This window comes from Choristoneura fumiferana, chromosome 23 (genome assembly GCF_025370935.1).
Source record: "Choristoneura fumiferana chromosome 23, NRCan_CFum_1, whole genome shotgun sequence".
NCBI classification, from domain to species: domain Eukaryota; kingdom Metazoa; phylum Arthropoda; class Insecta; order Lepidoptera; family Tortricidae; genus Choristoneura; species Choristoneura fumiferana.
Genome location: NC_133494.1, coordinates 10,181,838 through 10,207,362, shown reverse-complemented (window position 1 = coordinate 10,207,362; position 25,525 = coordinate 10,181,838). Strand labels below are relative to the sequence as shown.

Here is a 25,525-nt window from a genome sequence, read left to right as displayed (position 1 = left end):
AGAATTGCTAATGGGTGAATAATCAAGGCTCGATTTTGACGCGTCAGATAGGTTATTGCCACTGTTAACTTGTTTTTACGTATTGTTATATTTTTTATACTATAGTTGATATCCTATATAATTCTCTATTTGTAGCATCTAATAATATATTGATATTCCTCTGCCTCTGCAAGAAAAAAATATCAAAACTTGTTTTCCATTACTTGTGGGTGGGCTGTCCGGAATCCGTTTTTACTTTGAAACCCTTAAATTGTAAAGAAACCATTGGGTAACTCTGGTTAATTTTAGTCAAGGCATGTTCTTAATTAGTTGATGCGTGCAAAAAAACGTTGTGAGTACAATTATTGTGCCCCGAATCATCCCATAAACAAACGTCAAAGTTTAGTTCGATCTTACTCGTTTCTAAGCTTGTGCCTCCGCGTACCTGCCGGCTACGCTGCTGCAGCCAATGGTAAAGTTGGTTTCATTCGTCGCTTAGTTTCCCGCCAATCACGAAGGGCGTCAAAAAATTCTAATAATGGTGGCTTTTGAAAAAAAGCGAACAAAGTGTAAGTACCTAATGTCTGAAAAAGAATCGCTAGAAAAAAAAATAGGTAGCTGAAAGGGAAAGAGAAAATAAAACTAAAGCAATCTAATTTAAGGCGAAGAATTAAAAAAAGGAAGATATCAGAAAAAAAGCTGAAGGAAAATAATTACCTCTCAATAATTTGAGACCAATTATAACTATATTGATTAATATTGATGCAAACAGGACACACTGTTAATTATGGTGGTCAGTATCAAATTTTGGTGACGCTTTTTCAAATGATGGTGGACATTTGCAAATTTTGGTGGACTGTAAATTTTTTAAATTTAAATTTTTCCTAAATTACTTGGCGTAATACTGGGCCATTTAGTAAACTTGTTTAATATACCTATTAGTTTCATTTGCGAACTTAACTTTATTTAAGTCTTAATTTGAAAATTACCACTAAAATTGGCAAGAAGATAAGCTGTTGCGATTCACCCTAATATTGCTGCAGCTATACTTTTGATACTGGCGTCGCAACAGATCACCACGTTCAAATTCGAAATCTGACGAAAATTCTCGACTAGTTTAAAATGGTCCGGTACCGCGTAAATGAATACGTGTATTGTGCAAATATTTGCGTTATAGTGTAAACTAAACGTTGAGGATATGTTATAGCCGCCGTGTTAAGGCACAATGATTATTCGGCCGGAGTCGTAATCTGCCCGCCAGTGCCGCAGCCCGTTTCCTGACTACTGAATAATCAAAAGGATAATTTTGTGTTTTTGTGAATTTAAACGGATATTTGAATAGTGAGGAAAAGTTGGTGAGTTATTGGGATTTTTAATGTTGATTTCCACCCGTATGATGAGTTACAGCAGATGCGGATATTTAAAATTGTTTTTTCCTTTAATAAGTTTCTCCAATCGTGAATATAGGAAAAATGACAGAAATGGGTATGTCTACCTAGGTCTGTGTTGTTACACACACAATTTTATTAACTAAGTATAAGGGCGTCTAGCATGAAATTTTGTACAACAACCACAATACAACATAATAACACTAGGTAGAGTTGCCGTGGAAAGGTAGAGCTAACGCGTCTGAGGGTAGATTTAGACACACTCAGAATGTAAATCATGAAAAAAATTTAAAAAATGTAACAGTACAAAAACTTATACCTAAATTCCAAAAGTGTACCTATCTACGCGTTCATAATACTTCCTTAATTAATGTAGACTTTTCCGCTGTTTGGTAAAAACTTGTCATTTCAATTTATAATATTCATTTCTAGTTTCTCGATTATCAAAGCAGAAAACTTTTAATTTTTTTTTTAAACGTATCAAAGTGGGGGTAGCTACGTAACATTGTTGTACAAATAAAAAAGCAAAGAAAATCTGGAAATATCACCAGAATTAAAATGAATCTCAGAGAAACTTATCAGTTCAAGTTGCACTATATTATAGTTTGATTTACGGCAAGACAAGTAAACAAAAATTACATCAAGGAGAAAAAATAGCGGTCACTTTTCATACAGCTTCGTACTTACTGAATGAAAAATTCTCTTCGCTCGTTAGTGTACGTTAAAAGTAGTGTGTTATTATTATTTCGTATGGCTTGTAGTTAGAAAGTATAAAAATATTTCCCGCTTATAGTTAGAAAATTACAAAAAAACAAAACTACAACCTAATGTCTAAATTAAGTAGCCAATCCCTAGCACCTGCCGTAAGCTAGAGCAAGTCGCTCATACCTCCCGCAAAACACCTGTCCCTACCTACCTCCTTGCGGTCCACCCCGGGCAACGGCTTCGCACGAAGACGGCTGAAAGATTCCGACTGTTCCTGGCTAGCTGGGTTTGTTCCTTATGAGCCTCCTAGCTATTCCTGCTTTTCTCTGGTTTTTATATTTTCGAAAATGAATAGTAGTGCGTTGATTATTTTATACGCATGCAAATACGTATTGTTTAAAAAATGATAAAGATTGGATTTCAAAAAAAATATAGTACCTATAAGCAAATGTCGTCGAGTCTTAACGTAGCCATCGACCGTGATACTACTAAAATAAAGCTTATATAATAAAAACCAAACGAACTTGATACCTGCGTAGTTATTTAATAAAGGCAATAAAATTAATAATATCTTTAGCTATATAAGCGTCATTAAAATGAAGAGAATATGATAAATAACTATATTCGTTGAGATATTCGTAGCTGTGAGGTCAAAGCAAAATATTGTGGATTTTCGCAGTGACACACACTATACAAAAAATAAAGTTAATTTCGCAAATTTATCGCAGAATTAGGAAATATAATACTTAAGCCAAAAAATACATAGCTATTTATATTCAACTATCCGTAAATTCAGAAATTATAAAAAGTGCTAATTTAAGGTACAAAATTCATCATCATCATCATCATCATCCCAGCCTATATACAGCCTATGTACAAGGTTCATTTTAGGTATTTTGTAAATGGATGCCTGAGTCAAAAATGGTTTTGGCAAACTTTTAACGTTTTTCACATACCTGTCTAACTACTCTACATGGGGTGAGTCGAGAACAAAATCATCTCTACGTTACATGTAGGTGTTTTGCAGGTGATAGGACCTTGCGCAAGGTCCGCCCGGATTGCTACCACCATCTTGCTCGCTAATCCTGCCGTGAAGCGGCAATGCTTGCACTGTTGTGTTTCGGCGTGGAGAGCAAGACTGCCGGTGTAATTACTGGCATTTGAGGTATCCCATCTTATAGGTATCCCACTTGCTCGTTTGCCATCCAGTCGAATAAAAAAAAATATATATATATGATTAAATAATCAAAAAAAAAGCTTAATGACCTAAGTATATGACCCAAACATAGTATTGAGAAAAGCTCACAAAGTAGTTCAGGTATTTACTTGTTTATAATTTATTCATAGATTAAAGTGAGGATGGTCGATCTATACCATCATTATTTAAATAGGTTATATATATAACTTTCATGCGGGCGTGTAGTTTGTCCACTCTAGTAAATTTTTTTTTTTTTTTTTTTAAATAGCTTATAATGTGTCCCACTGCAGGGCAAAAGCCTCCCCTTTCTTATTCCACTCGTCTCTACTCTGGCCAGCTCTTGCCAATCTGACTGAATCGGTCCAGGTCGTCCGCCATCTCCTCCTAGGTCTGCCTCTGCTGTGCCCGTCGCATGAACCCAATCGGTGATTACTTTGGCCCAGCGATCCGGATGCATGCGGCAGACGTGTCCCGCCCAGTCCCATTTTAATTTGGCGGTCTCTAGTAAATAAAGTTGATAAATAAAAATACAATAAAAATCAAAAAAAAAAACAACGAGTTAAAATCAGGCCAAGTTAAATTACAATATAAAGAGGCTGTTTCACCATCCATTGATTAGCGTTAACTGACGGTTATTTGTGATGCCGTCTCTATTTGTTTCGTACGAATAGACGGACATGGCATCACATTTAACCGTCAGTTAACACTAATCATTGGATGGTGAAACAGCCCCTTCCTAAGTCATTTACGTAGTCACTTCATTAATTAGCAAGTTTTTACCTTAAAGAAAAGCTTAAGGGCCTTTACCCCGTGTTTTTTAAGCGCGCTGTTGACGGCAGCGTGCATGTGTGTGTATCAGGGGTCTGCAGTAGGATCTGTAAACATATTTTGGTACTAGGAAATTTCCAAAAATATTTTAAAAGTGTGTAAAAGTGGTCCGTGACTGCAAACAGTTTAAGAAACTAGAGGTTGATTTTTTAAATCATACCAGTCGAACAAAAAGATATGAAATTATTAAGTGGTGTCGAATTTAAAATAGTAGAGTAACATATCAACGATACAATTGTATTTGAGCTGCAAAAAGCATTTTTTTTTATTCGACTGGATGGCAAACGAGCAAGTGGGTCTCCTGATGGTAAGAGATCACCACCGCCCATAAACATCTGCAACATCAGGGGTATTGCAGACGCGTTGCCATCCTAGAGGCCTAAGATGGGATACCTCACGTGCTAGTAATTTTACCGGCTGTCTTACTCTCCACGCCGAAACACAACAGTGCAAGCAATGCTGCTTCACGGCAGGATTAGCGAGCAAGATGGTGGTAGCAATCCGGGCGTACCTTGCACAATGTCCTACCACCTGGCATTGCAGCTATTTACAAATTTTCACCACTTTTCATCCATCACCATAGGTTTTTCTGTAATCTATAGCCCTAGTAATTTCGGAGTCAAGAGGAAACGGTAAATTTTCGCCTATTTTCTTACTTACTTTCTTACTTAACTTTCCAAACTACATACTAAAATGAAAAAAAAAACAGAACGAGCTCTTTCATTTCGTATGTCACACGTCTGCAACAATTTATTTTTATTTTTTTATTTAGCCCTAAAAAGTAGCGTCCTTTTTCCCTTGTATAAAACTCATTTTTTACGTTATAATGTAACGGTTACATGCTCATCTTTGAGTCACCGACTTACGTTACATAATCACATATGTACCAAATTTTAACTCAATTGGTCCAGTACGCACACCATGGTTTCGGAGGAAATTGGCTGAGACAGACAGACACACGAGTAATCCTACAAGTGTTCCATTCCTTTTGAGGTACGAAACCCTAAAAAATTACTTTAGGTATTGATGCACCGCATAAGAGTCCAGCACGCATAACTAGCTTTTATCGCAAAAATATCGTATCCCCTTTCCAGGACTGCGTGCTATAATAATTATTAAGCGGAACACGCACACACACACACACACACACACACACCACACACACACACACACACACACACACACACATGTTGTAGGTACTTAATAGGCCTTTAAACGAGTAATTCATGTATATAATAAACCTAAAACTAAAACAAATTGCTTAAAGTACCCCCCCTTAGGCAAGGTCCCGAAGATGCTGGAATTTTTTCCTCTTTGAATAGCTAAGCTAATTCTTTGTCCGAGGAAGCTGCAGCTCTTCGGTCCCCTGTGACGTCTATACTAACCTTTTCTATATTATAAAACTCATTTTTTTACGTTATAATGTAACGGTTACATGCTCATCTTTGAGTCACCGACTTACGTTACATAATCACATATGTACCAAATTTTAACTCAATTGGTCCAGTACGCACACCATGGTTTCGGAGGAAATTGGCTGAGACAGACAGACACACGAGTAATCCTACAAGTGTTCCATTCCTTTTGAGGTACGAAACCCTAAAAAATTACTTTAGGTATTGATGCACCGCATAAGAGTCCAGCACGCATAACTAGCTTTTATCGCAAAAATATCGTATCCCCTTTCCAGGACTGCGTGCTATAATAATTATTAAGCGGAACACGCACACACACACACACACACACACACACACACACACACACACACACACACACACACACGCACACACACACATGTTGTAGGTACTTAATAGGCCTTTAAACGAGTAATTCTTGTATATAATAAACCTAAAACTAAAACAAATTGCTTAAAGTACCCCCCCTTAGGCAAGGTCCCGAAGATGCTGGAATTTTTTCCTCTTTGAATAGCTAAGCTAACTCTTTGTCCGAGGAAGCTGCAGCTCTTCGGTCCCCTGTGACGTCTATACTAACCTTTTCTATATTATTTGTCTCCTCATTTGTTAAATTTTTACAGACTCAGCCCATTTTAGTTACTGACGAATAGTCCTACTGTTGTAAAATGTTGTTTCTGTGAAATAAACTTTTTAGTAAAACAATAGTATCTGTATCAAAACAAAGTGTTTCGTTGTCCTCAGAGTCCATCATGCTGATCGTGCTGATCCTAGTGGTGCTAGCATGCGCCTACTGGGCGTACTGGATGACGAACGTCCAGAAGATAGAGAAGGCAACAGCGTCGCTGCCTACGCTGCCGGGCCTCCCTCTCCTCGGGAACGCCACTCTCTTCATAGGGAACACTCAAAGTAAATATAGATTGATTAAGGATCATCTCGGTCTACATGTCACACTGCTGGGTACAGGCTTTCTCCGGAAAGAGAGGATTTGACCTGAAGTTCCGACGCGGGCCCAGTACGGATTGGGAAGTTCATACACACCATTGAAATGCTTCTCAAGCGTAACACACTACACACGCCTCACGATGTTTTCCTGTCATCATAAGCACAGACAGTGTAAGAAAATGCAAGTTCTTTAGACTTTGTCACAAGGTCGTGGCAAAGTCTAAAGAACTTACATTACATTACATTTTCTTACGCTGTGGTTGTGGTACTTAGTTAAGAAAGTGGAAAGGGTGGTAGGGTAGTGCTTGTCCTACGGCCTCTCAAATAGAAGATCGTGGGTTAAGTAAAACCGAGACTCGCACGCACCGCCGAGTTATTTGAAATTCTTGGGCAAAATGACATTTCCATTTTCGAGCTTTACGGTGAAGGAAGGAAAAGTGCATAAATGATCTTAGTGAAGTTCCCAATCCGCACTGGGCCCGCGTGAGAACCACGGCCCAAGTCCTTATGGTGTACCTACCTATCATGTGTCACAGTTGCCGGCCGTACCTACATCGGAACGTAAAATTATGCCGTCGAGATACGGTTCGCGTTCGGTACACTTACTTAGTGTACTTATGCCGACCTATAGTTAACTAGATGCGATATTATCGGCGTAACAAGTGTCCGAAATATTTGTTTCAAAACTTTCAAACGTTAGAATTTAAATAGGTATTTTTGCTTTTATACCTATCGATACCGCCATAAAGAAGGTCATCAACGAAAATAGCTTTAGTGGCCACTCCTTCATACATTACGTAAACTAGGTATATTAATAGCGGCAAAGGATATAATCGTAAATCTAACTTCTATAAATATACTAACTAAGCAGCAGAGGAGCAGTAAGGTGCTTGCTCAAAATCACAGATCCGTCGTTCCAATACGTCATCGATCGTGACAGCATGATAATGAATACATCTCCATAGAAGTTAGGAAGAAGATACCTACGCTGCTCTCGCGCCACGCTCTTGTAAGCTTGTAACCAGGGCTTTAAATACCGTTAAAAAGTGGTAACATTACCAACTGTCAAACCGATTTAACGTTAAATGATAATTAACGTTAAACGATTTACCGTTACTTATACAACTTTTTACCGGTATAAAAAATGGTAACGTTATCAGCTATTCATTAAATTAACGTTAATTCAAAAGTATCGTTAAATCATTTTAACGGTATTTATATTACTATTTACCGGTAAGCTTGGGTAACGTTAAATGGCAGATTATCCTCATTTATCGAGCGAGTATGCACGCGCTAAATTGGCAACACTCGGTAGCATAGCAAAAATTACCGATAGTGTTACTTCGGTATCGTTATAATAATGTGAATTGGGTAACGTTAACAAGCCCTACAATGTAAAGTAAATTTACCGGTAAAAATAACGGTAATTAGGTAACGTTAAATAATGTTAAGTTATCAATTAACGTTAAATTGTAATACCGGTACTAGGTATTTTTATGATTTTTACCGTTATTTAACGTTACTTATAGTGTGAATTTGGTAACGTTAACAAGCCCTGCTTGTAACCAACGCGCCACGACACGTTCGTTCCCGCAGACTCGGCTAGTGATGATGATAATTATCAGCACATCATAAATCTCACGAGACCAAATCGTGTCTACGATTAAAAATGACATGCGACTCTGCCGCTTTGCAAACATTTCAAAGGGTTTTTTAGGCTTTTTGAAGTTTTTGAGCATACTTAAATCTTGCATATTATGTAAATAATTAATGGTCATCGGATTAGTTAGTCTCTCAATTCTGGCTACAGAGTCGATTTATACTCGTACTCATTTATTCATAATATTTATCTTTTATTAAGTACATGACATTTTGCTTTTTATTTTTTATTTTTATGTCGCAAACATATAATTACACCAATCACAAACTCAAAAACGAAAGTACCTAAACACAACACAAAAATAAAACAAATAAGGTATGTAAGGTAGGTATGATAACCTAATGTAAATGAAAATGATACACGAACGTAGTTTTGCAAAAATGTTCCAAACCTAACCAATTAGTTTTTTTGTTTTGGAACTAGTACAATACAGTACTTATAACATGACAATACTTTGGAATATTTTTGCAAACTACGTCCACAACTAAATAATAATAATACTTAGTATAGTACCAAATCATGGAACAGTTTGGCGGCCGAGGTTTTTCCAACTCACTACGATATTATGGTTACTTTCAACATGCGAGTGTACCATTTCTTGCAAGGCCGGCAACGCATCTGCTGTCCTGATGGTGCTGCGGATGGGCGACGGGTAATCATTTAACATCAGATAAACCGTCTGCTCGTTTGTATGCTAATACATGAAAAAAAGCATGAAAGTTTCAGTAATTAAAAAAGTAGAATGTCTCAGATTTGTCTCAACAAACCATTTAAATGGTTACCAGTCAAGTCAAATCAGTTCCATCTACCTTTTTTGACCAGCGCTCTTATAGGTACATTGCAATAGAGATCGAACTTGCTAACTAACTTGAAGGAAGATCAAAGCATACGTTATCTTTTTATGGTACCTATGCATTTGCATTTTGTGTTTTTTAATCAATTTAATGTTTTACATTTTTCAAATTTAATGTTGCCTCCAGAATGTTTGTTTTGTAAAGTTCATCAAACTTGGCGTATTTATTAGTCCTGCGAAGATTATGCAATAGTTAATAACATCAATAAATCAGTGGGAGGTCAGAATAGACAATAAACCCCATCGAGAATCGAGTTGTGTCGATATTTACCAAGTTCAAATTAATATGACCCTGACTCAAATGAATTCAAATGAATATAATAAAACTCATTTCGGTTTTCTGAAATTAAAAATTAAAATTTTAATTCGAATGCGTCTATAATTACAAAAAAAATACAGATCAAAATGATGAATAGAGATTAGGAAACGCACCCGAAAAAAAGCACAATGATACTTTCTGAAACCTAAGTCATAAATTATTTCATTAATATAAATGCGTTAGTGTTTTCATTTTTGTTAACAATTATTGTTGTTATTTATTAATAACAATAATAAAATAAGATAACACTTATTTACATTTTGTTCTATTACATAAGTTTTTTCGTGTTTATTCACAAAAAAAACGACAAATAGATAGATAGATATGTGGTAAAATTCAGAACGCACCTACTTTTTTCGGAGACATGAACGTTTATGTGTTTTGAGACATTTCCATGGGATGAGAATTCTACGATTTAGAAAAGCTGCTGGCATAAGCTAGCTAGCATAACCTGCCTGAAACTGATTTATAAGAATATTCAATTTATTTTCTTCCATCTACCTACTATTTTTCTCGCTGCCGTGAGGTGAAAAATTGTGTGTTTCGCTCGGCTGTAAAGTTGTTTAGCATCTCGTGCCTTTGAAACCCTCAACTACGCTCAGGATTTTTCTTCCTAGAATCCTTCGCTTGCTCGGGTTTCAATATAAGCACTCGTGCCAAACAGTTACTTTCCAGCCTTGCATAACAAATAACTATAGTTTAATGTCTAAGTATACATAGAACTTATAATTTTGCTTTCAGAAATTTTAGCGAATTTGAAAAAAATCGCTGATTTGGCATATCTACACAAAGGCGCTGCTAAAATTTGGCTCGGACCTAAGTTGTATGTTGGTAAGAAATGAATTTTCCATCTCAACTAAGTTATAAGCTTATTGACTTTAGTAATAAGTACATTGATTGCAGGTGGTAGGACCTTGTGTAAGGCCCGCCCGGATTGCTACCACCATCTTGCTTTGAGGTATCCCATCTTAGGCCTCTAGGTTGGCAACGCATCTGCAACACCCCTGGGTTTGCAGAAGCGTCGGTGCTCTCATCAGGAGACCCACTTGCTCGTTTGCCATACAGTCGAATAAAAAAAATTAAAAAATACATTGTGGTGTGAATTCATTTTTTTTCAGCTGTTGGAAATCCAGAAGATTCTCAAGTTATTTTAGAGAATTGCTTAGACAAAGATGCTGTCTACCGATTCTTGCGACCATGGCTAGGCTATGGCCTATTTGTAGCACCTTGTAAGTAATTAATATCTGCACTATTAATAGTACCTATAGCTGAATGTAGAGTAACAATCGAGAGAATCTCGACCTTGATTTTCTTATGCAATCGAGTTCTATCTACCTAGGTTTCTATTTCGTGGGAATTTCGAAAAATCCCTTCTTACTACACAGCTATGATCCTCAACCTCGAAGAATACACCTGCCAAATTTCAAGTCTCTAGATCACTGAAACTACCTACGACGTGTATTAGATAAATTGTGTCTGTGAGTCAACCACTCGTGGACCTACTCTTTTTAATTATATATACTTTACTTACATATTTAACTACAATCTTTCGGTATTTTAGAAAAAAATCATTATAAACGTTACAGAAATACACATTGTACATTAAATACCTATAGACACATAGGTATATGAGTTTGCTTATAACTTCAAATAAGTTTTACGCAAAAGATAAAATAAACTTAGACGCGAGAACTCGCAATGAGTTAATAATTAGATGGTAAATACCTAATTCACGACATAACAAATAAAGGTCATCTTAATCTAACGATCTGCGAAATGTTACTGCAAACAGACGCGACTAGTTGCGAAAAGTAACGTCAACATCAGAAATTATGTATATTGACTTTCGTTGAATGTTCATGTTCACTTAAGTTATTGTTGCTTCTTCCGAGAAAAATTGCTTTAGCCTATAGGTTCTTAAATATTTTACAACTTCGTAAGTAATAATAATGATGTTCGAGAGTTAGAGCCAAATTCACAAAATATCGTTTAATAATTATTTTATAATTATAGTTATTGTAGCTATAAAATAATTATTATTGAAATTATAAAATTAATAATATTGTAATTGCTTATTTTATAATGGCAATTGATTTATATTATTAAATTGCAGTGGAACTATGGAAGTCGCATAGAAAAGTTATGCGATCAGTATTCAACAACAAAGTCGTGGAAGAATACGTAGAAGTCATAGCAGAGCAAGCAGATGTTCTGGTGAAGCAACTAAACAAGAAAACTGATACGGGAGATTTCGATGTACTAAAATTTGTTACCGCCTGCACGTTGGACATCGTATTCGGTAAGAAACTTTTTCTGATTGTTTATATTTTGGATATACGAAAGACGCAAAATACGTAGAGCTGTTTTCGACAGTGTTTTATTCAGTAATGATAAATTGTTGTCGAACAATAGTTTTGTAAAGTAACTGTTAAGCACGAGTGCTTATATTTAAACCCGAGCAAGCGAGGGATCGTAGGATTGATCCACGAGCGAAGCGAGTGGTTCAAAAGAAGAATCCTGAGTTTGGTCGAGGGTTTCAAAGACACGAGATGCTGAACAACTTTACAGCCGAGTGAAACACAATTTTTCACCTCACGACAGCGAGTAAAATAGTAGGTAGATGGAAGAAAATAAATTGAATATTCTTATAAATCAGTTTCAGGCAGGTTATGCTAGCTAGCTTAGGCCCGAGGCTTTTCCTAAATCGCAGAATTTTCAGCCCATGGAAATTTCTCAAAATACATTCACGTCCTTGTCTCCAAAAACATTAAATTTAAAAAATCAAAAACCCGACTGCCTTAAAAACTAAACGTAAGAACAGAATTTGTATAAGTAAGTATGCCAAATTTCAAGACAATCCGACTACTAGAAGTGGGTCAAATTTAACTTGCAAGATTTAACCCGCACATATGTACATACATAGCAAGTTAATAAATAGCTTTTTCTCAAAAATGTCCGTAAAAGTTGACATTATTCTTTACATATCAGAAGGTGAAGTGCATAGTTTATGGTCAGCGAAAAATTAAAAAGTTAAAAAGATTTCAGGCGCGCTAGCTCGACAATAATGGATTAGCGCGCCTGCAATTAGTCACATTTTTTTTTTATTAAAAAGGCCATGGAAATGTTGGCACAAGTCGTATACAGCCAAGTCTAATGGCCGGTATCAGATATTTTGTTGGAACTCCGGACTTTTTCTATTGGGTCTGAAATAGCTTGTGGTGTTTTCGGTGGAAAAATACACCTGCAGTTTATTTTTAATGAAAAAAGGCGGGAAAGAATAAGAAAAATATTGGAATAAAATTAAATTTTACAATATATTTTGAGAAAAAGTTTATTTATTCTATTTCAGAATTATTCACCATTTTTGAGAAAAGCTTTATATTAGTCTCGGCTGGAATAGCAATTGCTGGCTTCGTATTAGTTAAACGGACTCGCAAGCTCGTCCGTTTAATACTCATACTCAGCCAGCAATTGCCTACTTCCAGGCCACGACAATAATCTACTATTAAAAAATATGACATATTTTACAAGGAGTCCTAAGTTCAAAATAATGACAATGCATGTTATGAGTGTGGAATTTGTACCGTACAGTCAGCGTCATAAATAAGTGATCACTTTTGTACCTTGTCACTTTAACGTCATGTTTGAAGTAATGTGAGTATTTTCAAAATTGCTTTTTTGGGGTTGGATATGAGGCTGTATATATGTCGGCGGCCGATCGTAAAATCCGCCAGATCACGAAATTCCTAGGCATATCGTGAAACGCCGCCATTTCATGATATGCCTAAACGTTGGCCAGGCATATCACGATGTGCCTGAGAAATAATACGGCAGATCGATTAGAGCAACGCATTCGTCGATATTCCTAGCTCTATACCGGCACATCGTAAAATAGTTTCTTATTTGGCCACTGGTGGCGCTGCGTATGCAATGGCGGCCGTGACCAGCTGACCGCCCGTGTTTGTTTAGCGCGTGAAAAATGTCGGCGTCGCAACAAAATGATCTTTAAACCGAAAATAGTGATTGAATTCAAAATAGAAGTGCAAAAGAAGCTTTTGAACATCAGCTTCGTTCTTTTTATGTGAATCAAACGGATTCTGTGCACAATGTGAAAAAACCATGGACGTCTGCCCGTATTTTAGAGGTTAGAATTTTGTTGGTAAATAAAGTATTCACTAGTTGTTATTTATTTATATAGAAAAATTTAGGTACGACGAGCGAAGCGAAGAGTGGTTAGTATTAATTGTGATCACGACGCACGAGCCGAGCGAGCGAAGCGAGCGTGCCGCGGCAGCGGCCGGCGAAGTGCCAGAACCGATATGGCGGCGTTTCATGATATGCCTAGGAATTTCATGATCTGCCTAAACTGGCCAAATCATGAAATGGCGGCGCTTCATGATATGCCTAGGAATTTCATGATCTGCCTAAACGTCACTAGGCAAATCGCTAAACGGTGAGTTATGAACGATATGGCGGATGTCCCTTAGCCAATTCATGAATTGGCGGCATTTCACGATATGCCTAGGAATTTCGTGATCTGGCGGATTTTACGATCGGCCGCCGACATATATATCATTTTAGGTATATTTTACAAATAATGATTCAACCGCATCATATCTGGAGGAGGAGCCCGAACTTGGTATGTTTTGAAAATGATTTTTATTTTAATTTAAAGCGTGACTGAAATATAATTATGTGCTATATTTTTAGAATCGGCTTAGTAAGCCCTTTCATTAGACACGATAGGTTTCAGAACAAAAAAAAAATCCATACAAAAAAAAGATGACGTCATAACTTTCTCCTCTCCTTTTTTGTTTTTTATTTTCGTGCTACAGGTCAAACTGATTCTTATAGCCTAAAGATCAATCGTTCTCATTTTCATGCTTTTAACACTATGTGCAGCTTTTTACGGAATTTCGGGGTGTACCGCTAGCACTAAAATTGTGTAACAACTGTACGCGACAAGGTACACAAATGACCACTTATTACATACATCGGGGTTTTCGGTGCGGGAATGTTTGTCTTTAGCCAAAGAGTAGGTATTGACCACGTATTGACATTAAAATAAAATGCGCTGTGGTAGGTTTCTGCCTATCGAATAATTAATTGAAAAAAAAAATATGAAACATAATATTTAAGTAAATGAATAAGATCAGTCATTAAGATATGAACCTCTTCTTAAGTTCCTACTCGCGCCTATTACAATTACCGACGTAGAAAGATCGTTTAGTTCGTTGAAATGGATATTTACAGAAAGACGCCGTTGCTTGACTGTTCCAAATATAGAAAAAATATTAATATGTATTTTGTTATGAAAATCGCGTCAACTACTATTACTGCATGTAATTTTTAATGATATTTTTATTATTATCTTATAAGGCTTGGTAGTAAAGCTAAAGTACCCCCTAAATGAGTTAAGATAAAATTGTGTTATAGTTTGTATACATTTCGCAGAGAGGTAGTTATTCATTAGGCATAATAACTGCTCTCTTGTTGCACAAATAACTATTACTATGGTTTGTTACGTTGATTGCGGTTCATAATAACAAAAAGCCGCAGCCTCGTCACAAGAAAAACTAATAATAATGAGTGACTAAACTTTTATGTAGGTAAATAATACATGCATTAATATAATTCAAACTTTTAATTAGGTATGGTGACTGTAAAGACTAATGAGGAAAATAACAATGGGCGATAAAAAAGCAAGAGTTTATTTCAGTGGGTACTGGCAAACAAAACTCGAAGACAGTTAACTAATCAATTCACTAGTGTTTTGCTAATAACAGTTTTGCTAATTACGTACTGTGCCTGTACCTACCTACCTACGCTGGTTGTTCTTTGTGCAACCCCTTTTTACCCGACTGCAAGGAGTGGTATTGTTATATTTGGAGCAAGCGAAGGATTCTAGGATTGAACCACGAGCAAAGCGAGTGGTTCAAAAGAAGAATCCTGAGCGTCGTCGAAGATTTCAAAGGCACGAGATGCTAAACAACTTTACAGCCGAGCGAAACACACAATTTTTCACCTCTCGACAGCGAGAAAAATAGTAGGGAGGAAGCAAATAAATTAATAAATCAATAAAATAAATCAGTTTCAGGCTATGCTAGCTAGCTAATGCCAGCGGTTTTTACATTTCATTATGCAAGTCGCTAAACCTACTTAAAGTTGATAATATTGACAGTGTGAACTTTTTTTCCTCCGGTAGGTGCGTTCTGAATTTGACCACATATCTATCTACCTATTTGTCGTTATTTTTTGTGAATAAAGGCGAAAAAACTTATGTAATAGAACAAAATGTAAATAAGTGCTAACTTATTTTATTATTGTTATTAACACTAACGCATTTATATTATTAAAATAATTTACGACAAACCGCGTTACAGAACGTGTCATTGTGCTTTATTTTCGGGTGCGTTTCCGAATCTCTTTTCATCATTTGATATCTTATTTTTTTGTAATTATTAACGTATTTGGAATAATTTCAGAAAACTACAATGAGTTTTATTATTACTAAATAAATGTTAGTAATAGGAATAAAATAACAGATTAATTAACAGATTTAAATATTTCTTTAACAATGAATGACGAACTTTCTTTGTGAACACGTCAATATTCAACGCTTACTTCCTCAACCTCGTATCTACCCGATTTGTATACAACAAATCAACACTATTGTACCTTAACATAAAGATGATTCTAAAGCAATTTTATGTGGCCAGATAAGAGGTTGTGAAAGTAAGCGGTCGATATGTATTTTCAAGGGGCCACCCGCTTACGATAACGTTCGAATTTCAAAAACTCTCGGAATACATAAAATAAAAATAAAAATTACGATAGTGTTGATTTGTTGTATTCAATTCGGGTAGATACGAGGTTGAGGAAGCAAGCGTTGAATATTGACATGTTTCACAAAGAAAGTTCGTCATACATTGTTGAAGTAATATTTAAATCTGTTAATTAATCTGTTATTTTAATCTTTTTACTAAACATTTATTTAGTAATAATAAAGCTCATTTCAGTTTTCTGATATTATTCCAAATGCGTCTATCCCTAATTACAAAAAAATTACAGAACAATCAAAAAGAAAATAGATATCAGATGATGAAAAGCACAATAACACGTTCTGAAACGTGCTTTGTCATAAATTATTTCAATAATATAAATGCGTTAGTGTTTTCATTTTTGTTAATATTGTTGTTATTTATTTATACAAAAAAATTGATAATATTTATTTACATTTTGATCTATTACGTAAGTTTTTTTGTCTTTATTCAAAATAAATAACGACAAATAGGTAGAGAGATGAGACCACATGGTCAAGTTCAGAATGCACCTACCGGAGGGAAAAAGTTCACACTGTCAATGTTACCAACTCTAGTAATTGTTTTAGGTTTAGCTACTTACTTGCATAATGAAAAGTACTGGCTAACTCACTTATCAACGTCCAACCCAAACCCTGGATCTAGAAAGCTGAACTTTTACTCGGACTTCGAAATTCCCTCTTTTCATGGAGACAAGAACGTGAATGTATTTTGAGACATTTCCATGGGATGAGAATGAGAATTCTGCCATTTAGAAAAAGCCACTGGCATAACCTGAAACTGATATATAAGAGTGTTCAATTTATTTTCTTCCATCTACCTACTATTTTTCTCGCTATACTGAGATGAAAAAATTGTGTGTTCCGCTCGGCTGTAAAGTTGTTTAGCATCTCGTGCCTTTAAAACCCTCGACCTACGCTCAGGAATCCTAAAATCCTTCGCTTGCTCGGGTTTCAATATAAGCACTCATGCCAAACAGTCACTTTCTAGCCTTGCATAACAAATAACTAACTATAATAACTAACCTGTATCATACATACATGCTTTTAGCAAATAAATGATTAATTGACAAATTGTAAATTATAATGAGAGCCATTAAAATACGAGTGTGAGTTTATGAAACAAGCCAACAGGCAAGTTTCTTAATAACATATTATTATTAGGGTTTTTAATGCGTATATAACTATGTAGGTACGTAGGCAGTTACGTACATACACTGCTTTATGTTCACAAACAAATGAAATAATTTTGGCAACAAGACAAACTGAACATGACAAAAAAAAAGTTTGTTTAGTTCTTATCATTAAATTTTACTAAATTAAATTACCACTTCTACTTCAATAAAAAAAGAGGTAACCATGTTTTGCCAACTAGATTACTAGACTCGTTGACACACATTTTAGAAATTGGGTAGAAATCATATTTTTTATAGATACCATAAAGGACTTGTTCTGGTCGCTAAAATCCGACCAGTTTTGTACCGTTATCTGTCACACCTTCGAAAAGAATGCTTCAGCCAAAGTTTGATACTTTTAATGTTAAACCTGTCCTGTCCTACGAACGTTTGCGCCGTTAGTAAACAAGATTTCTTTATGTTGACATAAACATTTATAACACTCTGGCCAATGTAAGTTTGAGTACTAAAGTTTAATTGTTTGATTCGCGTTTACGATATGTTTGCATAGATAGGAAAAAAACGGAAAGATCTATTGACTCTACTTTGTAAGTAGAGCTAGTTATATATCGAAGGCGCTGCCAAAAGCTTTTTTACTAATATAAAATTTTACTCGCAAATGTGATGAAAAACATTGTATGTCGCTCGCACGGGCGGTAGTTACTAGAATTACGAACATCGACTCATTAAAGCCCTCAGTCTTCGACTTCGGGCTTATAATAGACTCTCGTTCGTTATTCCTTATTTACCGCAAAATAGGAAGCTGCTTATTTGGTATGCAAGGTGATTTAGTCGCCATCTCATTTAGACGTTATTCAGTATCATATGGTATCACTAGCTTTTACCCGCGGCTTCGCACGCGTAAACTATTCGGTCTGGTAGTTGCAATTGAAATTTTAAGGATTTTACAAAATTCCCCTGGAAATTTCCAAAATTTATATCGTGGTCTTCATTGAGGTTGTGTTGTGAATTACAAAATTCAAGACTCTAAACCCAGTAATGAAATTTCAAAAAATTTCCCTATCCAAATTCAAATTCAAAATTCAAATTCAAATCATTTATTCAGTAAATAGGCCGCAATGGGCACTTTTACACGTCATTTTTTAAACTACCAGCGCTTTCGGAAAGACCATTGCCAAGAAGAATGCGCCGCAAGAAAGTTGTCAGAAAGTCATTTTTTCAAAATAAAATTATTACAAATAAAAAAATTAAAAACTACAGTATACAATTAAAGAAAACATTACAAAATAATAATAATACAGCACTGGGATGTATGGGGTCCCTAAGTTACAAAACTATCCCGTGGGAATATCGGGATAAAAAGTAGCGTATGTGTTATTCCAGACGTCCAGCTACCTACGTACCAAATTTCATGACTCTAAGCTCAGCGGTTATTATTTCAAGATTTTATCCCTATCCCGTGGGAATATCGGGATAAAAAGTAGCCTATGTGTTATTCCAGAAGTCCAGCTACCTACATACTAAATTTCATGGCTCTAAGCCCAGCGGTTGTTATTTCAAGATTTTATCCCTAGGTATCCCGTGGGAATATCGAGTCAAAAAGTTGCCTATGTTTTATTCCAGACGTCCAACTACCTACATACCAAATTTCATGACTCTAAGCCTAGCGGTTGTTATTTCGAGATTTTATCCCTATCCCGTGGGAATATCGGGATAAAAAGTGTCCTATGTTTTAATCCAGGTTATAAACTAACTTTTCGCCAAATTTCATCCAAATTCGTCCAGCCGTTTAAGCGTGAAGAAGTAACAAACATACTCACTCACTCACTCACTCACAAACTTTCACATTTATAATATTAGTAGGATTAACAGGCCCCTTTTAAAATTTTCTTCTTTAGGTACATTTTAAATGATGTGTATTTCTGTCAAGTCGTGTAACCGAAATTACTAATACATACAAATTACTGGAACAACCCAAAATTCAATATGTAAATAAATAAAATAATACAATGAATACTTCTAATATATAAAATTCTCATGTCACAGTGATTGTGTGACTAAACTGGCCTCCGAAACGGCTTGACTTGACAACAGCTAGTAATATTCTATAATACAACGGTTTAAAATTTGGATAGTGACCAAAAATCACCTCGTACATACGACGACACCAACACAGACGAACCAAATCGGAACTTATTTATAGTATAGGTATAGTAAATGTATAGAAGTCTTTTATTATATTACTTATTTAAAAAAACAAACACTTTTTAGTTTTTTATTGTATGTAGGTACATTTCTGGAGTGTTCCTAATCAATAGGTAACCCACACCACTGAATAGCGACTGTCACCTAATTATCGCAAACTGTATGATGGGATTGATGAACGTGAACTGAGTTTCGTAACGTGGGGTTCCTTTTATCTTGCATAATATGGATTCTCCGAAATACACTTCGCATAACAGGTATCTCATATTTTTTTTCATCCGAATGATACTTTTGCATAATCATAACTTTGCATAATTATCAGTTCGAATAATAGTATCGCCGATTTTTAAATGGCATAATGGCATAGCAAATACTAGTTTGAGAATTTTTTTAACATAAAAGTAAAACTGACTCCAAAAAAAAACAAAAATGGAACCGACTACAAAACTCTTGAAAATATTTTTCTAGGTAGGTAGGTACCTACTAGCTCGAAGTCGGTGACTCAGCACGACCCAGAAGGAGTGATTGAAACCCATAGTATGGTGAGGTAGATAGACGACTATTATTCAACTCCTGCTGGCTCGTGCTGAGGCACCGACTTCGAGCTAGTACGTACCTACCTAGAAAAATATTTTCAAGAGTTTTGTATATAGGCGGTTCCATTTTTGTTAATTTTTGTAGAGTCGGTTTTTTATTATGCTTATGCAAAGTAATATTATGAGGTATGTCTTTCTGCGTAGCAACTATTCAAATATATAAATATTATTCTCATCGATATTATGTGATGTTAATATTCTGCTTTACAAAATTATGATAAATGATAGTATGAGAAAAAATATGTGCGAAAAGTAATTCGGTGATATGATGATCCTGTTCAAGGTTGTTATGAGAAACGAAATTATGTGATTCGATTTTATGCAACATATTAGTGAACCCGTAACGTGGTACACAGGAATCCAGTTCTTGTCAAGCGTGCGGCCGTCAAACGCACAGACGCTGCAGCTCACTGCAATTTCGTTCTGGAATGGAATTCGAATCTGTCAGTTGGTTTTCCGTTTTATATACTTACAGTTAAGGAAGGCAGTTGCTTAAGGAATATTATTAATTGCAAATCAAATAAATAATTGCCTTTAAATTTATTCTCATCATTTATATACCTTTGCACATCAATTAAATTATTTCAATACAAATAAATTAAATGTTTAGCAAAACTAGTACTGCGGATAATTCGAAAATATACATCAACACAAATTATGCAAAAATACTACAATCACATCAAAAATACTGACGCAAAGCAAAATTACTGACTCCACAGCAAATTAACTAGAGCGTGCGTAGATGATACTCATTCTCATAGCAAATTAACTTTTACTGTCAATTTGGCACCAGAAACTTAGGCACGACGACGAGCGGAGCGAGGAGGAGCGTTAGGTACAATTGCGACCACAACGCGCGAGCCAAGCGAGTAAAGCGAGCGCGCCGCGACAGCTGCCGGCGAAGCGCCAGAACCTTATTTATTTTGGAAATAATTGGGCCCCTACTAGTGCTGGTTATGTAAAAAGTATATACATGCTGAAAATAAATTGATAGGTAATTATATATTTGATGTGCAAAAATAGAAGCTATATTAAAAAAAAAGAGTTACAAGGTATGATGTGCGTTAGTCATTATTAGCTGTGCAATAATAAAAATGCTTTACTTTAAGATAAATAGCGGTACGCCCGAATATAATTTGCAGTTTATTACGTAATATTTTGAGTGAATTCGGTTTTTTTTTGTTGATAAAATAGGACTTTTTTGATGTGCGTTTAAATACTACCCATTGTTTAAAACCCCTGATTCTTTGTTTTTCTTATCAACTGTCGTCAGAGAGACTATACGAAACGATAGAATATAATTCACTGGATTGGTTAGGGTTCGTCTTAGAATAGCCTTGTATTAATTTCCGATATTTTTACCTAGAAACGGCAATGGGGGAGCGTATGGACGTGCAGCATTCGCCGGACACCCCGTACCTGCGCGCGCGCCACTCCGTCATGACAATCCTGAACATGCGCTTCTTCAAGGTGTGGCTCCAGCCCGACTGCCTCTTCAACCTTACTTCCTACGCCAAGGAACACAACGACAGCATCAAACTCACGCACCAATTCACTGACGAAGTATGTTTATCACTTTTTGACTTTATTTTTTTTTGACAAATGGTTCGTTCAACCAGGTTTCTTCATGCTAATGATGTCAGAAATATAATAAGATTAACTGGAAGAGATCCCTTTAAGAGATAAGTTCGCCTTTGTACATATCTTTCTATTCTTTATCTTTTTAACTGTTATTTTCTAATGATTTATTTACAATAAAGAGTTATACAATACAATACTAATAGGCTGTATCCTAAAACAATCAAATTGTCCGTCAGATAGATTATCACAAAATATTGAACACGTAATTTTTCCTTCTGTCAATTATCTTCACGCCCAAGTCAAATTTTCGTTTTATGAACATGAAATTTTGTCACTTCTGAGAGAGTTCAATGTCAAATTACTGATAAGTCCTTTATAAAGTGATGAAGATATATAGCAAGTTAAAGTTCCGCGTTACGTCACGCCGGCGATACCTTTTTGTCACGTGATGTTACTGGCTCCCAATCCCGAACTTAGACGTGCTTTATCTTTGTAATTTCAAAAGAACAAAAAACGTCTATTTTCTGATAATCTATCTGACGAATTAAGAATAGAATATTTACCCAGGAAACTACCCACTTATAGATAAATTACCGAGAGCGTGGAATTGCATGTATTGTGTGTTTATAAGCATTGGAGAGAGAGATCTCTATATTGTTGTCTCTCACTCTCTAAAGTGGAATGCAGTCGGGTAAATAAACACACAATACCACTACATATATATTTGCACAGTGGCGTAGCGTAGTAGGGGCGGGGGGGCGATCCGCCCCGGGCAGCACATTTAGGGGGCGGCAGAATACCATATAAATTTAATGGTAATGGTGAAGCTCCCAATCCGCTCTGGGCCCGCGTGGCAACTACGGCCCAAGTGTTCTCATTCTGCGAGGAAGACTGTGCCCAGCAGTGGAACGTGTATAGGCTGGAATGATGATGATAAATCCGTAACAAAAAAATGTCGCCTTACGATTCGGACCGATTAGAATGAGTGAGTACCCTAAATACGAGGGCGGCAAAATTTTCTTCCGCCCCAGGCGGTTAACACGTTCTCGGTAATATATCTATACCTGCACCATTAAAAGAAAGAAAATTTAGGAAAAAAAGTGAGCTACCTACCGCCTCTTTATTTTTAAAATTTGTTAATTATGCGAGTTCATTTTACGTACTATGGAAATTGATTCTAGTTTCGAAAACCGGATACATGTGATTTTAAATTATGTGTTTGTAAAGATTTTAATCGTAAAAACCCACACTCAGATCGACTTTGATTTTGGACTGTCTAATTTATTCCGGAATGTCATTGTAGAGTCGACTGTAATAGTGCATTACTGCAGAGGCCGGGAAAGAAAGGCTTGCAGGCCGAGTACCTATGTATGTATAGGTATACGATGCTGGCATGTTCTTTCACGCCGAGGCTTGTATAGTGCTTTCCTCAAACATGCACTAAAACAAATAAAAACTCCTAGAAATCAATGTTTTATTCGTAAGACAACTAAAATTGTACCAGACTCAAATTATAACTGCCATCTATATAAGTGTTTATTTAATTTTAACATGATTTAAAACTTTAGAATAATCCCAATAAAATCAAATTGCTATAAAAACATGTACATATAACGGACTGCAAAATAAAAAATCACGTTCCTAAACGAAACTTTTGAAATGACAATGGAACTTATTTGCAAAATGACTAAAGCCAAGTCCAGTCAATCAAAAAAAAAGACAATTGTCAATTTTCCCGGCAAAACTTTTTTTTTATTGTGTTTGCTGTTCGGCTTTTATTTAGGGCCGTTATACACGAACATATATACGATACGATATTTAATCAGCTACATTAATACCTACTTTATTATGTAAATAAAATTGTAATTTGGCGTAAAACGCATCGGTAATATTTATATATTTACATATAGAATATTCATAGTCCTGTGAATTTATTCAGTAACTAATAAATGAGCCATAGAAATTCAGATTATTAATTTCAAGTCGTGTATTATAATGGCCTTTATCGTGGATATTTGACGTTTTGCATTGAAACAAAAGACTGTTGTCTTGCAGGCCTAGGCCTTGCACAGTATATTTTGAAGCCTGCTTTAAGGAACACAACATAAACATTACATAGCATGTTTGAGAAAAAATATGAACTTATCCAAAACCTTCAAAAATATTTAGGTACCATAGACTCATTCCGTCGTAATAAGGTGGTAGTAACATATTTTGCGTGGATCGAATAGATACATATTGTTTCACTTGACTATACCTATGTATATTACGAATACGAAGCAGTGGTGGCCTGGTAGGTACTTAGTCTGACCTAAATTTATAATATTAATAAAGAGCGTCTGTAATTAACTCGACCATTTCTCACTTGAACATTTACGGGATAAAATATTCAGCCTATACCTATGTTAAGTACCACGTGGACCATTATTTTCGAAATAATAAACAGAGGAGGCGTGATTTGTATTAAGTTTTTTTTTTGTTTTTCAGGTTGTCAAGAAAAAACGCGTAGAGTATGAAAAGAACAAACACAATAACAATACAGGTAGGTACGAAATGTTTACTTCCTGTAAAACTTAAGTGCTCTTGCAGGTACTTGGAATAAGTACCCATCAGTAGGTGCCTCAGAAGGTGCAAATGTTGTCTGTTTGCATAGCGATTATTCTTAACATCAAGGCACAAGACTGAAGTAGAAGGCAAACTTAACTATGAGCACTGTAATCCTTAAATTTATTCGGAAATATGATGCTTTAAGTGGCCATTGCCTCGGTAGCTAATTGCGTTTCCGAGTGTTACTTAAACAAGGTTACGTAAAGTAAAGTGCCTCATTTATGTTTACTTTTTTGAATGAATTTCCAAGCATACGTGTGAATCTCGTGCCGGCTCGCGTTCGAGATATACATAATAAATAATATTGACCAGCATACGACAATATTGATTGATTGATGACGTCTTTCATCGAATAATTGCCGCGTTTGTCATGGAACCGTAATTGTTTTGACCTCAACATAATTTGCTTTGCCTTTGCTGTTCGCGGAGATAAACTAATGTAATTAAGTAGGTACATAAAATATTATTCTGTGACGTAAAACATTATTTTTCATCAATTTAATAAAATTCCTACTTTGCGTGATGATACAGACAGATAATATGCATTTTTATGAGTAGGAGCGAGACAAACAGAAATACATAATTTTTCCTTCAAATATTATTGCCTGAAAACTTTGACGAATTTCCACTTATTTAGGCCCTGATACCTATAGTACTATTTTTAAAATCCTTTTTAACATTTAGGGGCTGTTTCACCATCCATTGATTAGCGTTAACCGACGGTTAAATGTGATGTCGTCTCCGTCTATTCGAACAAAACAAATAGAGATGGCATCACACCTAATCGCCAGTTAACACTAATCAATGGATGGTGAAACAGCCCCTTAACATTCATCCTGAGTCAAATGCCTATTAACTAAATTTTTTCGCAGATGGCAAACTAAAAGCAGTACTGGATCTCCTCTTCGGAAGAGAAATAGAATTCACAGACGAACAACTTCGAGAACATATCGATTCTATTACGATCGCGGGAAATGACACTACAGCATTGACTATTGCTTATACCTTGATGTTGCTGGGCCAGCATAAAGATGTACAGGACAAAGTTATTCTGGAGTAAGTGGTAAAATATTGGCAGAGCCTTGCAGTGTAGGTACCTAATATTGACCACAAATGACAACGGCAATGGTAGCAAATTGCATAAAGTTTGAAAAGAGCACTGGGCAAAATACGTAATGGTCATTTGCTATAATTTTCTCTGATTGTTAACTTTACAGGATTAACAGACGCTATAAGACGCTTGAATCACAATAACTGAAAATGGCGATAAGGGGTTTCCATAGTAAATTTAAA

At 35.7% G+C, this 25,525-nt stretch overlaps 1 protein-coding gene across 2 annotated transcripts in view; it reads left to right on the top strand.

The window, feature by feature from the left end:
• Positions 1-528: 528 nt before the first annotated feature.
• LOC141441127 (cytochrome P450 4C1-like) overlaps positions 529-25,525 on the top strand; it is a 30,797-nt gene continuing 5,800 nt past the window's right edge. Inside the window, exons 1-8 of one of the 2 annotated variants that reach the window (XM_074105805.1) lie at positions 529-548; positions 6,255-6,419; positions 10,029-10,118; positions 10,406-10,516; positions 11,401-11,586; positions 21,411-21,607; positions 24,113-24,167; positions 25,105-25,288. In XM_074105805.1, coding sequence (XP_073961906.1) covers positions 6,263-6,419; positions 10,029-10,118; positions 10,406-10,516; positions 11,401-11,586; positions 21,411-21,607; positions 24,113-24,167; positions 25,105-25,288 — 980 coding nt within the window. In that variant the 5' untranslated portion in view covers positions 529-548; positions 6,255-6,262. Of the gene's footprint in view, positions 549-1,202; positions 1,335-6,254; positions 6,420-10,028; positions 10,119-10,405; positions 10,517-11,400; positions 11,587-21,410; positions 21,608-24,112; positions 24,168-25,104; positions 25,289-25,525 lie in introns of those variants that run through there. The other variant, XM_074105804.1, reaches the window with a different exon arrangement.